The sequence below is a fragment of the Tauraco erythrolophus genome, chromosome 16 (assembly GCF_009769465.1).
Source record: "Tauraco erythrolophus isolate bTauEry1 chromosome 16, bTauEry1.pri, whole genome shotgun sequence".
In the NCBI taxonomy this organism is placed as follows: Eukaryota; Metazoa; Chordata; class Aves; order Musophagiformes; family Musophagidae; genus Tauraco; species Tauraco erythrolophus.
The window spans coordinates 7,902,464-7,918,781 of NC_141480.1; the positions used below are offsets into that span (position 1 = coordinate 7,902,464).

At 46.5% G+C, this 16,318-nt stretch overlaps 1 protein-coding gene across 3 annotated transcripts; it reads left to right on the top strand.

The window, feature by feature from the left end:
- The first annotated feature begins 7,562 nt into the window (after window positions 1-7,562).
- SAP30L (SAP30 like) lies at window positions 7,563-14,385 on the top strand. Of its 3 annotated transcripts, XM_086621630.1 has the most exons (4): window positions 7,563-7,788; window positions 9,622-9,744; window positions 11,407-11,505; window positions 13,461-14,385. In XM_086621630.1, the coding sequence occupies exons 1-4, from the start codon at window positions 7,603-7,605 to the stop codon at window positions 13,587-13,589; spliced, it is 537 nt and encodes a 178-aa protein (XP_086477756.1). In that variant the 5' UTR covers window positions 7,563-7,602; the 3' UTR covers window positions 13,590-14,385. The 3 variants fall into 3 exon arrangements, with proteins under 3 accessions (XP_086477756.1, XP_086477757.1, XP_086477758.1); XM_086621631.1 differs by lacking the exon at window positions 9,622-9,744; XM_086621632.1 differs by lacking the exon at window positions 9,622-9,744 and having other exon boundaries at window positions 11,422-11,505.
- The last annotated feature ends 1,933 nt before the right edge of the window (window positions 14,386-16,318 follow it).

Genomic DNA, 16,318 nt, shown 5'->3' on the forward strand with positions numbered 1-16,318 from the left:
CTGGATGTGCGTTATATTGCATAATAATACTTTGATTCGATCTGGAAGCTGTTGTTGGTTTATACTGGTGCTAATCTCGAAGGTCTGCAAGCAGAGCAATAGGTTTTGGGCTCTTACGTGTGCAAGGTGTCTTTTTTCATGCCTGGGAAATTAACTTTCTTTTCCACACCATCACAGAAGAATGTGTGAGCCTTACTGAAAGGGGAATACAGCATCATTAAAATAAAGATGTGCCTTTTTAAATGTAAATGTACAGCAGATGCTTAAACTTGAACCATTTCCTAGTGCCTTGCTGGACAAGAGAGAAGAGGGGAAGGGGTTGGCAGATAAGGATGTAAAAGAAAGCTTAACTCGTGCAGTGTTTGTGTTTGTGTGTGTTTCTTAAAATGTCTGACTTTAAGTGCAAAATTTGTGTAAACAACAGTACTTCAGAAGCTCCTGGGTTTCCTCTGTTAAATCGATATCATTAATGACTCTGGGAGGAGGTTGTCACTCCTAATAGGAAGACTGGGAAGGGACGGCAGCTTCCTCTTGGTACGCTGTAACAACTAAAGCTAGACCAGAGGATGTCTTGGTTAGCTCTTGGAGGGTTCACCTCATGGTGAAGGCTCATGCCTTTCACTGGCATGCAAGATCCTGTGTTTTATTTTCGAAGTATCCCAATCAGAAATCACAGGTAGTCCCAAAGGGATCCGAAACCTGTAGCAGAAATCTCTTTCAGAAAGCCAATGCCTTCCATCACTGGGAAGCTTTTCAAGGGTGCTTTAAAGGTAAATCTCAAATACAGAAGTAGCAAGAAAGCAATTTCTCAGCTTAACTCTCTTCCTGGTTCGTTTTACAGTAGTCTGTGCACAGGGCACTGCTTTCCTTTGCTGGAGAGTTCCAGTCAGCAAACTTTGCTCCCTCCTGCTGCGCTGCGACATCAATGTACTGACAGTCAAACTGGCACCACCAGCAACCGGCATTGCAAGAACACAGTGCACTCCTAGTTTCCGTGGGACCATTATAGTAGCTGTGCTGGCTTACATCACGGAGGGGAGAGGAGAGAGAGCTCCTAAAATCATGCAGGGCAATCGCAGAACTCCTGGGTAAAAGGGGAGAAGCTTTTATTTTAAATTGTCTTTCAAGATAGGGACAGACACTCAAATGGTTTTGACTGGCGAGAACAGGCAGCCTCTAGCAGTCAGCCTGTCATGCTTTCAGTCGAAAGAGCCCTTGTAAAGTTGTCTGAAACAGCCTGGCTCTGCCAGCAGAAGGGGTTCGAGCATACCTTGCATCCCACATCCACTCCCAACTGCTGCGGTTCATGTTCCTGCTCACCTACTGTATTTCTACCCACTTGCAACAAAAAAGCCTGGTGGTGCCCGAGTCAGCCCAATCTGACAAGCACCAATCTAGGTTTCCATTTTAACAATCATTTAGCATGAAAAGCCTTTTAAATAGTTAGCAAACTGTTGCCAAAATGGTGAGTAGCTTTAGGTTAACGTCAGAGTCCAGGGGGGTAGGATTAAAAGGTCTTTCATGGGATACGTAGCAAAAGGGGAGCTGGACTGGGAGTCAAGAGCAGAGTCCTGCTCCCAGTCTACCAGTGGCCTATTACCTGATCTTAAGCAAGTACAGTCTGTGTGCCATGATTTCCCAGCCTGTCTAAGATATAGCTGTAAGTGCTTTATTTGCTGACCTAATGAATATTGAGTCCGTGTTCTAAAACAAGCTGCAAGTCCTCACCTGGTTCCAGTGGAAGGGAGAGATGCAGTGGGTGGAAAATAGGAAAGCTGAGATCTGAAATTTCCATCAGCATTCAACACTCAGTTGTCAGTTCATTTCATATTCCTCATTAACCAGTCAGATGGATTTATTCACATTATAAATTTAAAGTGTAACTGAAATAAACTCACCTCCTGCTCCGACTGCTCCTTGGAGTCTCACGCTTTAACGTGGAGATCTGTGTATGAAAGTAGGCAATGATAGATGATGGAAATCCTAATAAAAATCCTATATCTGTGTTTTGACTGCCTCTGCTAGCTGAGTATGCTCCTTTATTTACTGCATTTGAGCTTTCTTGATGCTTCTGTATGACCCAAAAGGCTTCGCTGATTCCAGCAGATGTGAAGAATTTGGGAGTTTTAGATAAAGCCACTGGATCTATGTGGTCTTAAATCTAGGAGTTCAGCTCTAGAAAGAGTCCTAATCCCAGTTAGCGAGCGAGCAAGTGTGAACTTCAACCACAAAAGAAGATAAAAACTGATCAAGCTGATAGACTAGAACGTTGCCCTTACAACAACAATAACAAACAGCTTTAGCCTCTGGGGTGGAGAAGGAAATTGGTTACAAAATGCATTCTCCAGGATCTCAGTGATAAGGTCTGAGTTTGTCTGTTCCTTGTACTGCATGCATTTTATCTGTAAAACTGGATGGTGCCTCTTGAATCGGTGTCTATTTATTTCTGTGCATATTAGGACCAACAGCCTAATACCTGAGGGTGGTAAAGGACTTGTAGCACTTTAATGTAGTAGCTTTCATAAATTGGGAATCATTGATAGAATGCCTAGTGTTTTTAAAGTTGAATGGACTTCCTTTTATAATATATTTAAAATAAATTTTTAATGTGTTTTCTGAAACTGCGTTTGCAGAAATGACTGTCCGTGCCTGGTTTACTCCAGTGATTGACTTCCGTTCTCTCTACTTAGGAGAATATCCTTAGTTACCCTGGTCTGATGTTTCCCCAGCATAAGCTTCCTGCCACGTCACGCGCTGCTCTCCTCCAGCCCCCCTGGATCATCCTTCTCAGCTGCCCTTTGTATCGGGTACGAATTGCAGAGTTTGCTGTGCTCATGCACAAGCAGCCGACAAGCTCACCCTGAGCGCTGTGTGGGGCGTGCGGGCAGCTGGGGGCTGCAGAGGTGCCCGTGAGGCAGGAGCTGTGAGCTCCCATCCGCCTCTCCCAGCTGCTTCCAGCCTGCTCTGAAATCAGTGGGAACAACCCACCGTGCCCCAAAACTCCAGCCTGTCAGGGCACCCTGCAGTAGCCACGGGGGGAGGAGACATGTGAGGAGAAACGTAAGGAGATGCAGAAGGAGACGTGTTCATGCAAGGAGGTGCTCCATACCCAAAGATGCAGTCCCAGAGTGACCATGGCCATGGTGGATGACTTGTGCTGAGGCAGGACACCCCCAAAGGGTTGCGGCCATGGATGATCCTTGTTGGCAGGGAACACCAAGAAACACAGAGGGGCAGAGACAGTACAGAGAATTGAAGACAGACAGGTACCTGCTTGACCCTGACCTCCTGCACCACCCGTCACCTCCCTGAATGAATGGGGAGAAGCTGTGTAGGAAGTGTGGCAAGGGGGAGGTGAGACTTAGGAACAGGGGAGGACAGATGTTTGGATGAAATTTAGCCAAAGGAAGGAGAAGGAAAGTATTTACTTCAGTGTGTGTTTTCTTTTTTCTCAATACCCAAATCAGTAATTAGAAGTTTGTGTTAATTGGCAGCTAAGTAAGTAAAAACTCCCTAGGTTGATACCATTGTGGATGACAGTGCTGGAGTATCATCTGCTGCAGCGACTGCCTCACGGTCAAGCTACAGCCGGCTTTCCATTGGGAGCAGCTTTTGGTTGTAGTTGGATGCTACTCTGTGTGGGTGAGTGCTTCGGAAGAGGGGCTGGGGTGGGACTCTCAGGCTCTCATGTGCCCCTGACCAAGCACTGCAGTGCTGTCGTGCCTGGATGGTGACCTCCTGCAGCCCTTGGAGCACGGGCCTCGCTGTGGGTGTCCGAGCTGACACCTGGGCAGCAGCCACCGTGCCTGGGACACTTCCCTCTCTGGGCCTGCCGCCAGGCACGTGTTCGACACAAAAAGGTAGTTTGTGTGTTTGCTGCTGAGATATGTAGCCATGAGAATAAGGTGTTAAAGCCCCCAAGCCTATAGATGCATCCGTTGTGGCCAAAACCAGGACAGCATCTTGTCTGAACTACCTTCTCCTGCGCTTTGAGGGAGCTCAGCACCACACAACTGTTGCCTGGCTTAGGGCAGGATGAAGCTGTGACTCTCCTTTCTCTGCCTGTCTGCCTTGAGAGCAACTGCTGGTAAATCCATCCTGCACCGTGGTGTCAGGGAGGGTTTTTACCAGCTCCCTGCCCTTTCTGTGTTCTGGTCTTCAGGCAGGGAGAGCAGTCTGAGCCCGAGACAAGGTAAGTTTATAGCATTGCTCATGGCCCTATCCCGTGTTCCCGTTAGGACCCTCAGCATTTTCTACTGTCACCGCTTCTTTCGTGGCCTTCCCAACACTCCTTTTTACTTAACTCCATGGGGTCAAAAACAGTGAAATAAACAGAGGGGAGACAAACAATAGTGTGTGTGAAAATCAGCACACATGAAGGAATGGAAATGCTCTTTCCTGGGGGACCAGCAGACAACTGCAAGGCACAGCTCCTAAGGGAAGACTGTGCCGTGATTCTTGGCCACAAGAACGTTTCCCAGGGGAAGGATGTGCCAAAAGCTGTAACAGTTGAAGCATTTTAGCAGGTTCACTATCTGCCACCCTAGCAGAACGCTGGGGAGAGTGGGAGGCTGGGGGAAGGCACCAGGGCAGAGTCTCCATTGGCCCCCAAGGTAAGAAAATGGAAATGGTCTGATTTCTGACTGGAGGTAGAAAAAAATAATAAAGGGCTTCTTCCCAGGACAGAGCAGCCCTTTTGGAGAGCAGCATTTATGTCCTAAGAACCCCAAATGGCTCCATTGAAACAGCGAGTTCCAGATGACAGCGACCTCGCAGGCTTGTCTTTGGAGGGGCGTGCTGCTCCAGCGGAGATTTAAAGGCCAGTGCGTGTTTCCCTAATTTGATTAGAGGGCTGGCGTGGTGGGGCTGTAGCACCTCGGAGGCACTAAAGCTGCCTGGTGCTGATGGGTTTATGAAACATTGTTTCTCACTTCATTGCAGCTCCCACCAAGAAATATTAGATGAGGGCAGTGATAGATGCCTAATAAAGAGTGTCTCTACCAGGCAGTTTATTTCACAGCAAGCTAGTTCCGGGCTAGCAGACTGTGAAATCCCGAGGTTCCCATGAGGATAAATGTGCTGAAATAAACTGCAATTATGCGAACACCTCCCTGCGCTTTTTTTTTTTTTGAAAGACTGAAAAAAAGGTGTCATTTTGTTAGCCTGAGCTGGAGGTACTTAGCATTGAATTTGCAAACAGACAGTGATAAAAGCAGGGTTTTTTTTCCCTTTTAGTAGGCATTGCAAAACAACTTAAAATCTTTTCATTTGCACAGGACAAGTGTTTGCAGCCAAAGATGAAACACAATCTGATGGTCAGCACCAACCTGTTCTGACACTGGTGGTGCCTGTTCCTCGAGCCACTCTTCCCATAGAATAGTCCAGGGAGCACCCGCAGAACCTCCTTCTCACAGGGACAGGAGGAAGTCCTGCCTGTTATGGCCATGTTCCCTTTTATCTACTTGCTTGCTGCTATTATCATCTGTCCCTACATCTGTCTGTGCTTTCGGCTTCCCAAAAGTCCTCCTGCAAGATTTCCCCAGCCTGTCGTTTGACTTTTATTTGTAACCTTAAGACAAACCTGGAAAGCTTGCTATCGGGAGTTCTGAGATCACTGTCAGCCTTCCGGCGTTTCTCCTTTCCCCAAAACAAGGGAATATCTGTATGGTTTTTGCCAGGAGGGGATTACTGCAGGCAGGCAGATTCTAGGCAATTTGGCCAGGGGCTTTTGTAAGGGGCAGCACCTTGCTTTTTTAAACCTCTTTGCTCTTCACTAACTGCTTGATGGTCTGCAGGTAAGGTCGTTCGTTTCCTCCACCTTCCCGTGGGAGTGGCAGGCTCCTGGAAGCGGTGTCCTGTGGCTCTCTAGTAGTCACAGGGACAAACGGGAATCGCCTGAGTGCACCAGCAACAAAAACGACAAGAGGCAGAACTATCGAGGAGGAGTACTAAGTCTTTGCTCTCCAGATTTATTCTGAGACATGTCTGGCATTGCGGAGCAGGCTGGGCTGGGGACCGAGGGCTTGGAGGAGTCTCTTGCCAAGGTGTTTTGTGTGTGTGATTCAGCACAGCTCAGCCCGTGCTGACACGCATCGCTCCACCTGTGGGATTTCAGACTTGGAAGGAATTTTAGCCTCTAGAACATTTTTTCTGTTTGTGTAGAAAGTCTTTTCTTCAGGAAGATCAAATCCTTTTCCATGTACAGCTGCCCACGCACCTTTGACAACAGCACAAGCTATTACAGAGGTGACAGCATTTCCAGAAGTAACATCTTTCCTCCACAGATCAGTAGGAATTCCTTTCTTTTTCCTTCCACTTCTCCCCGCCCCCTTCTCTCCCCTTTTTTACTTTTTTTCTTTCTTTTTTCTTTCTTTTTTATTTTATTTTTTCCTTTTTCCCTTTTTTCTTTTTTCCTTTGTCTTTTTCTTCTTCTTTCTTTTTTTTTCTTTTTTTTCTCTTTTTTCTTTTTTTCTCTTTTTTCTTTTTTCTCTTTTTTTCTTTTTTTCTCTTTTTTCTTTCTTCTCTTTTTTCTTTCTTCTCTTTTTTCTTTCTTCTCTTTTTTCTCTTTTCTTTTTTCTCTTTTCTTTTTTCTCTTTCCTTTTTTCTCTTTTCTTTTTTCTCTTTCCTTTTTTCTCTTTCCTTTTTTTCCTTTTTTTTTTTTTTTCTTTTCCCCTGAAGGTGAAAGAAACGCAAAGCTTCGAGTCAACTTGCTCTAGGAAACACTTTTCCAGGTCTAATCTTTTCACTATCACTGCTTTGCAATGAAGAAAAAAAAAAAAAAAAAAAGTGGTCTTAAATAACATTCCAGCCAGGAACTCCCACCTCCACGACAGCAGGAGCAGAGGACGCCTGAAGGCCGGCGGGGCCGGGGCCGCTTCCCGCCTCCTCCCCGCGGGACAAGGCCCGGCGCTCGCTCCGGGAGCCGCCGAGTTTCCTCATCCCCCTCTCGGGAAGAAGGGGAGCGCCCCGCGGGGCGGCGGTGACGGCCGGGCCGGGCGGGCGCTGCCGGGAGGCCGCGGCCGCCGCTCCCCGCCACGGCGGTGTCCTGGCAACGGCGCGCGGCCCCCGCCCCGCCCCGCGCGCCTCTCTCCCGGCGACCTTCCGGCTGCCGGCCGAGCGCGGAGGCGGGCGGGGGGCCGGGCGGGGGCGGCAGACAGGCAGCGCCTCCCCCCAATGGGCGCGGGAAGCGGCGCCGGCGCGCCCCGCCCCGCCAGCGGCGCCGCCCAACCAGCGCCCCGCCTGCAGGCGGGGGGGCGGGATTTCCGCTGCCGGGGAGGCGGTTTTGTGTGTGTGTGAGTGGTGCGTGAGGGGTCCCGGCTCCCCGGCGGGCGGCGGCGCTTGCGGGGCCCGGCCCGGCCCGGCCCGGCCTCCGCGGCCACCGCTGAGGGGCAGCTGCGAGCGGCTCTTCCGCCGGCGCGGCCCCTTCCGCCGGCGCTGAGGGGAGTCCCCCCCTCGAGGGGGCCCCTGCGAGAGTGGGGGGCCCCCGCGGGGGCGCCGGGCGGCGGGGTCCCCCCCCCAGGGCGCAGGGCCGCCCGGCGGCGGCAGCGGCTCTTTCCCCGGTTCTCGGCTCCCCGGGCGGGGTGAGGTGCGGGGAGGTGGGCGATGAATGGTTTCAGCACCGAGGAGGACAGCCGGGATGGGCCTCCCGCAGCCCCCTTTTACGGCCAGAGCTGCTGCCTCATCGACGACGGGGACCGCTGCGTGCGCCCCGCCGGTAACGCGTCCTTCAGCAAGAGGATCCAGAAGAGCATCTCGCAGAAGAAGCTGAAGCTGGACATCGACAAAAGTGTGAGTTCTGGCCTCCGCCGGCCCTGCCCGCCGCCGCCGAGTCCCTCCGGGCGGCCGGCCGGGCGCGCCTGGCCGTCCCCAGCCCGCCACCGCACTGCGGTCCCTCCGGGAGGCCGCGCTCCGTGCGTCTCGGGCCGGCGGAAAGTTGCTTGTCCGCCCGGCAAGTTGAGCTTCCCGATTGCCCCGGGCGGCTCGCGTAATCCCTGCGAGCTGTGGGGACAGGGGGTGCGAGGCGCGATGGTTTGTGTCGCGGACTCGGTTCCACTGGACCGCGTTTTCCCATCTTCAGCGTTACTGCGCGAGGCTAGGAGAAGAACATGCCGGAGTTATGTTTATGAGGCTTTTCCTCACGGCACTGGTTATCTCGTGAGGCTTAATGAAGCGGCGCTAAAAGCCGTGCTCGGGAGGAAGGCTCTCCTGCGGCGGGGAGCCGGTGATGTGCAGGGGAAACGGAGGAGCGAGCTGGCTTTGCTTCGGAGGCGACAGCGCTGGTTTGATTTCAGTTCCGTATGGAAAAGCGCCGATGCTACTAGGTGAAATAAACGACATGGGTTGCTCTTTCCATTCGATGTCACTGACTTTTTTCATTATGAAGAGCTCGCGTTCCAATGAAGCAGATTACTTAAAAATGAACTATTTAACTCGAAACGCGAGGTGCGCTGCCTCTCAAACGGGACACTTGTGTGCTCGTTCGCCACAGCTGTCAGCTCGAAACAGGTCGCTTGCCGAGCAGAGAAATGGGTAGAGCAGGGCAGCCCGTCAAGATTACCGGAGGAATTTCTCAGAAGTGACTCAGTTAACGTAAGTCTGCCCCGCGTGGTTTTCTCACCTGGTCTTTAAAGATTAAAGCCATTAAAAACAAACCAACGTGAAGTTTTGAGTCAGTCTGGTTGGCAGCTTCCCCCGTTGGTTAGGTCCCGTTTGCACAGCCGAAATACATCGTGTCACGGGGAGAGGATGACTCAGTTTGAAATTTGATCGTATTCTTAAAAACCAGTGTTTCTTCTGATGTCCTCAGCAGATTTGACTAGTGGTGTAGTCATTTCTTTCATTTTAGAAATAATTTGTTGTTGCCGGGTGAAACACTTTAGAAATAAAAAGAGGAAATCAGACTGATGAACTCAAAGTGAAGGGAAAATGTGGAATGGTCTGCATAAAGTGAATTCGAATGTGGAGTGCCTGTGTCGTCCAAAGACGATTTTGCCTTACAGCTACCAAGTAATTTTTTTTAATTTGTGCCTTTTTTTTGTATATATGCTAGCTCTAGTGCGATAATACTTGTTAAAAAGGGGGTTCTGGGTTAGGATAAGCTGTAGGAAAGAGACATTTTGGCTTTTGGTTTGCTTGTTTTAATTGAGATAATTAGTCAACTTTTATTTGGTCTAGATTTTGGAACAATTGCCTTAATAATCTTCTGTACTATTCAAACCAGAAAGTTCACAACAGTGGAACAGAATAATGTTTTTCTTAGCAGTTAGCTGGTAGTGAGTCCTCAAGCCAATGCTCTTCCTCCAGACAATTACCTTTTTTTTTTCCCTGACATATGATTGCAACCATAAAAAAGAAATATATTATCTGCAGAAGTTCAGGTTCAGCTGGAGCTCGAGTCCTTCATTTTCCTTGCCTTTGGTCTTTGTAATGTAAATTATCTCTAGCTCAAAGTACGATATCAGGCCTGGGGTTTAAGATTAGAAATTCCTTAGTGTCATGAGGCAGTCAGTCATGCCAGTTGTGAGCGATGCACTCTGTCATACTGGTGTCTACGTGACTGCTGTTGAATGCTGTTTTTACAGCACCTGTTTTGACTGCTTTTTCACCACTTCTTATTCTTAGGTGAGACATCTGTATATTTGTGATTTTCACAAGAACTTCATTCAAAGTGTCCGAAACAAAAGAAAGAGGAAGACGAGCGATGACGGAGGTGACTCTCCTGAGCATGACACGGATGTCCCAGAGGTTAGTAGGTGCCAAATGGGTATAGGCTGCTTTACCAGTTTTGAGCATGTTTAAGTTTCACTTGGTCGTTTTCATGTATCAGAAAATATTGGCGTTTTAAATTGCAACTCCACTGAAACCGCTATGGAGTTACTCTCACTTTTCAGGAAGACTTTTTTTTCTGATGTGTAATATCCTAATTTTCTTCTTCATTCCTGTATGAGTTCTGTGCCCATGTAAAGTTTTCTATAAAAAGAGGTATGACAGTGTAACTGTACAGCTTCATGTATGTACTGCTTCCAAACAGAGAGCTGTTAAAACAGTATTGATACTAGTTCTTTTTTTTTAAAGTAAAAACAAGTTGTTTTCAGTGGTGACTGAGGCCCCAAAATGGTTCTTCGTTACCTAGCATGCATCGTTTTACAAATACACTAGAGAATTCAATAGGTCTCTCTCTCCGTTTGAGTGTTTGATATCCAGGGATATTAAGCTTCTCCACACCTTGGCATGTATTTGGCACTATTTAAAACTACCTTCAAATCATTCATAACATCTTTTTATTTTCAGGAAATGGGCCTGTGGCAGGTTTTCTGTGTTACAGAACTCTAGAATAATCTCTTCTCTGTGTCATTGTGTACTATATTTGCTTTGATGATGTTTCTGGTACTGTTGACACTGCAAGAAGTTGTGCAGAGGTGATGTTCGTGGAGAAGCAGAGTTTTGGCCACGTCAGCAGAGCCCTCTGCTGGCAATGCCACCTGTATTGGCAAAAAAAAGCATTTTATTTCTGGAAAAAAGCTGCCAAGAATTGTTTTGCCAGCAAAGCTGTGTCTTGACTGCAAAGCTGTGTCTGCACACCTCCTGTGTGGAGGTGTTGAGAGAGTAACAAGTTTTTGGTATGTTTTTTTCAAGGATACCTGACCTTTTGTTGTAGCTGTTTGTGTTTCCATCCTACAAAGTTCTTCATCAAAACTTCCCTATACAGGCTTTATGTTAGTTGCCAGCATGACTGGTGAAGACCCAGCTGACATCTAAAAGCGTTAGTGCTGTAGAGCATGCAGGGTACTTGATGGTTAAAAACTGAGGGATGCGTGTCACCTAACTGAGCAGGGAGCTCTGCAGTGTGTCAGTTTTAATGTCATTTTCTTCTTGGTATTCAGCAGAGATTCCTTTTTTCTTTGAAACATGGTATTTCCCACGTGATCTTCATCTTCCTTCCTGTAACCTCCCCCACCACCCCCTTTGCTTTTAAACTGTGCATTTCCCACTGAAGTATTTGAATTTAATTTCTTCTCTGTACTCTGTTTTATGTCATAAGCCATTTGTTCAGTGACTGCTAAATTGATATTTCATGTGTGAGCTTTTTAAACCTTGTGGGAACAAAAGGTTCCCCTTTGTGTGGAGGTTGCAGAGGTGTAATTGAGAGCAGAAACTGGCCAGCAATTCTGTTGACAGCATGTGAACCAGAAGAAAATTTTGTGTTTCCTTTAGGCTATTTTGGTCCTTTAGCATTAACAAATACAAAATATACTTAGATCTGTCAGTAGGGCAGGCCAGTGTGTTTCTGAATGCAGGCAAGGAGCAGCCCTGTTGAGGAGGAAATGGTTATTTTTAGATAACTACATTTCTGCCTCATAGAAGCTAAAGGTGGTGCTCATCCCCTCTCCTCTGCATCACTTCTAGGTTGACTTGTTCCAGCTCCAAGTGAACACTCTGCGACGTTACAAGAGACATTATAAGTTGCAGACTAGGCCGGGACTCAACAAGGCTCAGCTAGCAGAAGTAAGTGACGACAGAGGTGGCATCCTCTCTGTTATTGAAAAACCTTTTATCTCTACTGCTGAAGTGCACGTTTCTTGGACACCAAGACCTGTAGTGACTCTCTCGCTAGTGTGTGCTGTGTGCTCTGCGAGAGGTTTCAGGGTACGACGCCAGCAGAAAGCTGTGTGCTTTCTTTCACCTGAGACAGTGGTGGAAGACATGGGAGCTGGCTCTTGAAAGCATGTTTTAGTAACTTGCTTTTCTCTGCTTCCTTTCCCTCCTCGTTCGTAGTCTCTGTCTGTTCCCTTTAGGGAACAGAAACAAAACCTACTTCCCAGTGGCTTAGGTGCTAACTGAAGATGGCTGTTGTACTGGAACTCAGACTTACACACTACTAGTCACCTTAAGTGTCCCTGTTAGTTTTTCTGTCCTCACAGCCACTTGAACTGTTCAGAATTGCTTATTATTAAAAGAAAAATCACTGACCATGACTTCAGATTCCATATTTCCCTGTCTTGTCCTGATGTCTTATGATTCTGTATTAAGTCACTAAAAGGTCCTTTCCTTAAGGGCCTCTACTGGTGCTTTGTCACCATATAGGATACTTGTTCCAGAGGGTTCTTAACTCTTTGTTATTTGGGCTAGTTGTGCTAGGTGTGCATCTGCTCTGCTCCCTTTCCTGACTTGATCTGAAGGCATTCTGTGGGAAAAGTCTTCTCTAAACTTGAAAAAACTGTAGCAGTTACTGAATGGTAATGAGATTGTTTTTGTGAGCTGAGGCTTTCACAACTATCTGCCCAAAACTATCTGTTTTGATTTTGCTTTAAAGAACAACAACCAGCAGACCAAAAAAGACTCTCTTTCAAAGTCAACTAGGAAATGAATGTACGGAATATAGAGAATGTGTAGTGTAGCGCACGTAGGAGCAAGGTGAACAAAGCAGGGTGGGGGTATGTTCTCATTAGTAGTTCTGATTTGTCACATTCTAACTGACCAGTTCATAGTCTCTCAGCTACCCCCTGCCATGAAGGACTACTTAGGTAGACAATTTACCATGATTGTGCCCAGGAGGAAAAAAAAAAAAAAAAAAAGCAACAAACTACTATGCAAGCGGAAAATAAAGGGAGCCTAACTTAAAGTTGTCACACACTTCCCAGATTTCCTGTGAAGTCTGAGCAGCTTTGACCCTACGCTGGATCCTCGTCCAGCTCCCATGCTTGAATCACTGCTGCCTGAGGCTCTTAGACTCCTGCTGCTACCTCACCGTAAGGAAAACTCAAACTTCCGTAAATCTTCTTGCAGTGGTTATTCCTCAGCCTGCATCAACATCCAGTTCTGGAGCTGTGTTTGGTACCATAAAGAGCTTCTTCCTTGTGAGAAGCAAGTCTCATCCAGCTCCAACATGTTTTCTACGTTCATTTTCTGAGGAAAAAGCAGCTAATGGTTCAGGGCTTATGCTAGTGTCAGAGAGGGGTAGACCTAACCGAATCCTAACCCTCCCATTGCAAATCCCCTGGTGTTCCTTTCCGTGAAAACTTATCCAGTGTGTTTTCCTTTGGACTCTAAAACTTTGCTACATGCGGTTCACACAGCAAAGTGTTTCAGTATTTCTGATGCTCTGCTATAAACTGCTGAGATGCAGAGGAAACTCACTCTCCAGATAATCTCGGCATGAAATTGCCGCTGAGGAGAGGCTCCTGCTTTGGCAGGAGCACGTTCAGCCTTCCAAATTCCGCTTGTAAGTTGGCTGCAAGTACTGCTGACGTAGCACGACTGTGCTATGTGTGCACGCACATTCCAGCTGTAAAGAGAGAGAGGTAAATGAGGACTGACAGTTTGAAATGGTGCATGTTTGACCAAGTGTGTTACACCCGGTGGCCATAAAATCGTTTTTGGAAAGTGAAGAGAAACCCTGTTCTGATTATTTCTACTTTTTAATTTCAGAATTTCTGTCTCTTTACGTGTTGTCCTTCTAGACTGTCAGTCGTCACTTCAGAAATATTCCTGTGAATGAGAAAGAGACACTCGCATATTTCATCTATATGGTGAAGAACAACAAGAGCAGGCTGGACCAGAAATCAGAAAGTAGCAAGCAACTAGAATGAAAATTAACAAGACTTGAAATAAGAGAGACCTGGAAGGAACAGATGGTGTTGTGCATTTTAGGTATATAAAAACTGTTGAAGTATATTGTAAATTTTTTTTAAAATGCAGTAAGTCTGGATGACAGAAAAGAATATAGACATTCTTGTCAAGAGTATTTGAAAACATGTGCCCAGCATGTTTCTGAAGACTTCTTCCCTTCGTTTCAAAGTCCCATTGGAATAAAGAAATGAGGATAGTGGGGAAACCAAGTAAACCTGTAAGACTCTGGAGTTTGTCAGCTCAGTGTTTTAAACCATTTCTGGAAATCTGCCTCTCAGTGCAATTCAGATCACGGATGGAATTTTTTCACTGAATTCAGGCTGCTTCACAAACCACCATGAAGTTTGTCTTGGCGCAGGACTGGAACAGCAGCAGAGATAACTCATTATCGAGGTGCATGGGTCAGAAATTTGTCTGGAGCTTGCTCCCCACCTACACATGCTCTGTCTTGCCTTGAGTCAGTGCTTCAAGTCTCAGACTTCTACAGATGCTCCAGCTCACCAGATCTACTTCAGTGAACACTACTTGACTAGTCTGAAATTGATTTTTTTTTGATTTATTTCGGTTTGCTTTTTGTTTACCATTTTTTCCTCCCACCCCCTTCTGACATGGATGCCAAACAACTCTCTGCAATCTGTTTTTCTAATTTCTTTTATTTGAGAACTCACTAATTGATTGTCTGTAAGCATTTAAAAACTTCTACAGTTCCTCAGAATGTGGTATTAAGGCAAATACAGCTTTATTTGCTGGGTTTCATTGTGTTGGTCGAAATGCTCATTTAATTCACTGATTGGTATTTCTCTTATTTGAAGGCTCGGTGATGGTAGGCGAAACAATGGCTTAAGACATCTGTCTCTCAGTCTGTGTGTCTGATCAGGTGTCAATCACAAGTGACGTGAATTTTACACTGAGGCTGGTCTTCAGCAGGTGTCACAAACCTGCTGTGTGGATTAGTGGGCTCGGCAGCCTCTGTGGAGTATACAGCAGACTGATGGTAATGGCTGTAGCACCACAGCCCCGGTAGTGAACTGACTGGAGCACGATGTGTTTCATCTGTCTTTGCAGCAGGCAGAAAGTGTGGAAGCACTTGCCTTTGGTGAGCATTCTGTGTGCTTTCGTAAGAGTCGAGCGAGTGGAGGGAGACACGCTGGCGCTCTCTAACTGGGCGCCATTGGAGATCGCTCTGATTTTGTTGTTTAAAGCCAAGGTGTCCTTACAAATAGCACAGAGGTTATTTTGGCAAAAGGAGCTTATAGAAATGTTGGTCGTGACTGACTGTTCTCCAGTGACCTCCAGTTCTGTTCAAGGGGATCTCATGATTTCAAGCACCACTCTGTTTCTTTGCTGCCCTAACCAATGTCTCTGTGCCATTACAAGATGCCAAGACTCCACATAAAGAGTATGTTCTCAACAAGCCTTAATCAACAAACTGAACAGTAGAAAACTTGGGCTAGCATTTTGTCAATGGCAGGTTTTAATATTGCAAGACTGGATGAAGCTTTGTTGAAGAGCTAAACACACAGATCTTGATCCCAACTGAGTACTGAGTCACGTTCCGTCAGGCATGTGAAACTTTCACATAGTGAAGCTCTTGTTGAGGCTCTCCCAGGGTCTCTTTAAAAATCAAGTCACAGTTTAAAGCAAGCTGTTCACACCAGCTTGGAAGTGTTTGCTAGTACTCCAAAAACATGTTCAGCAAACTTCACCATGTCTAAGTCCTGTATCATAGGCAAAAATGCTCTCTTATGGTACACATCCCATTTGTGACGTTTTGGGGAGTGTGATTGTTTCAGCATTTCCTTGTTCGATTCAGTTTGGATTTTAAGAACATCGGACAAGAGAGAGGTTCCAGGAATAGGGAGAGAATGTCTTGCGTTGGTGTTTCATGAATGTTCAAAAATTTCCTAATTAACGCTGGTCCTTTCCTTATTGAAAGGATGGAGTAGTTCCCACATCAGTCAGCATGATCTGGCTTCTCTCATTCAGGACAGATAGCTGAAAGGGTACATTCTCTGACTGCATGTTAATCCCCAAAGTGCTTGTGTAGTCAGAGGATATTACCAAGGGAGAACGAGTCTCTGAGTTGAGAGGGTTATGGCTGATTGTAACTTCTAGACCAAAACTAAAAATGTTTTTGTTGTTGTATTTTGTTTTGTTTTATTGGTAAGAGTAAATAAATCTGTTGGGGTGTTTTAGCAGCCAGCAGCAGAATGATTCTTTTCAAGGAAATATGGTGGCAGGTTCCATCTGTTCAGGTGTATTCACTGGAATGCTTTTGTGCAGAGGTGGTATCCAGGAAACTTTTTTTTTTTTCCTGAAAATAGTCAATTAATGTGAAATGTGATCCTTGTTGGTTTCACTCTCAAAGCAATTATACTTTTCTGAAAAAGTTCTTAGTGAAGTGTGATGACGAAGAGATGTTTACCAGCCATTAGCAGTTGTTTATAAGGTGGAAAGCTTGGAGGCAAGACACCAAAGAAGCAGAGGAATCTTTGGCTGTCGGACCCCATGGCCTTATAAACCCTTGCAAATGCCTTATTACCTTGTTCTCAACTTAGCTAGAGCAACGCCTTGAGCAGAAGCAAGCCGATGTCTCGTTGGAGGGGTTAGCCAGTTATGGCTCCCATGCCATCAACCGAAATCACGTGTCAATTCAGTAGCAATATCCGTGTTCAGGGTGCCTGTGATT

Bases quoted from the DNA above. Each gene is read 5' to 3' on its own strand.
- SAP30L (XM_086621630.1), top strand. From the start codon at position 7,603: ATGAATGGTTTCAGCACCGAGGAGGACAGCCGGGATGGGCCTCCCGCA. The intron at 7,789-9,621 runs GTGAGTTCTGGC...TCTTATTCTTAG, and splicing joins AGCTGGACATCGACAAAAGT to GTGAGACATCTGTATATTTG. The intron at 9,745-11,406 runs GTTAGTAGGTGC...CATCACTTCTAG, and splicing joins ATGACACGGATGTCCCAGAG to GTTGACTTGTTCCAGCTCCA.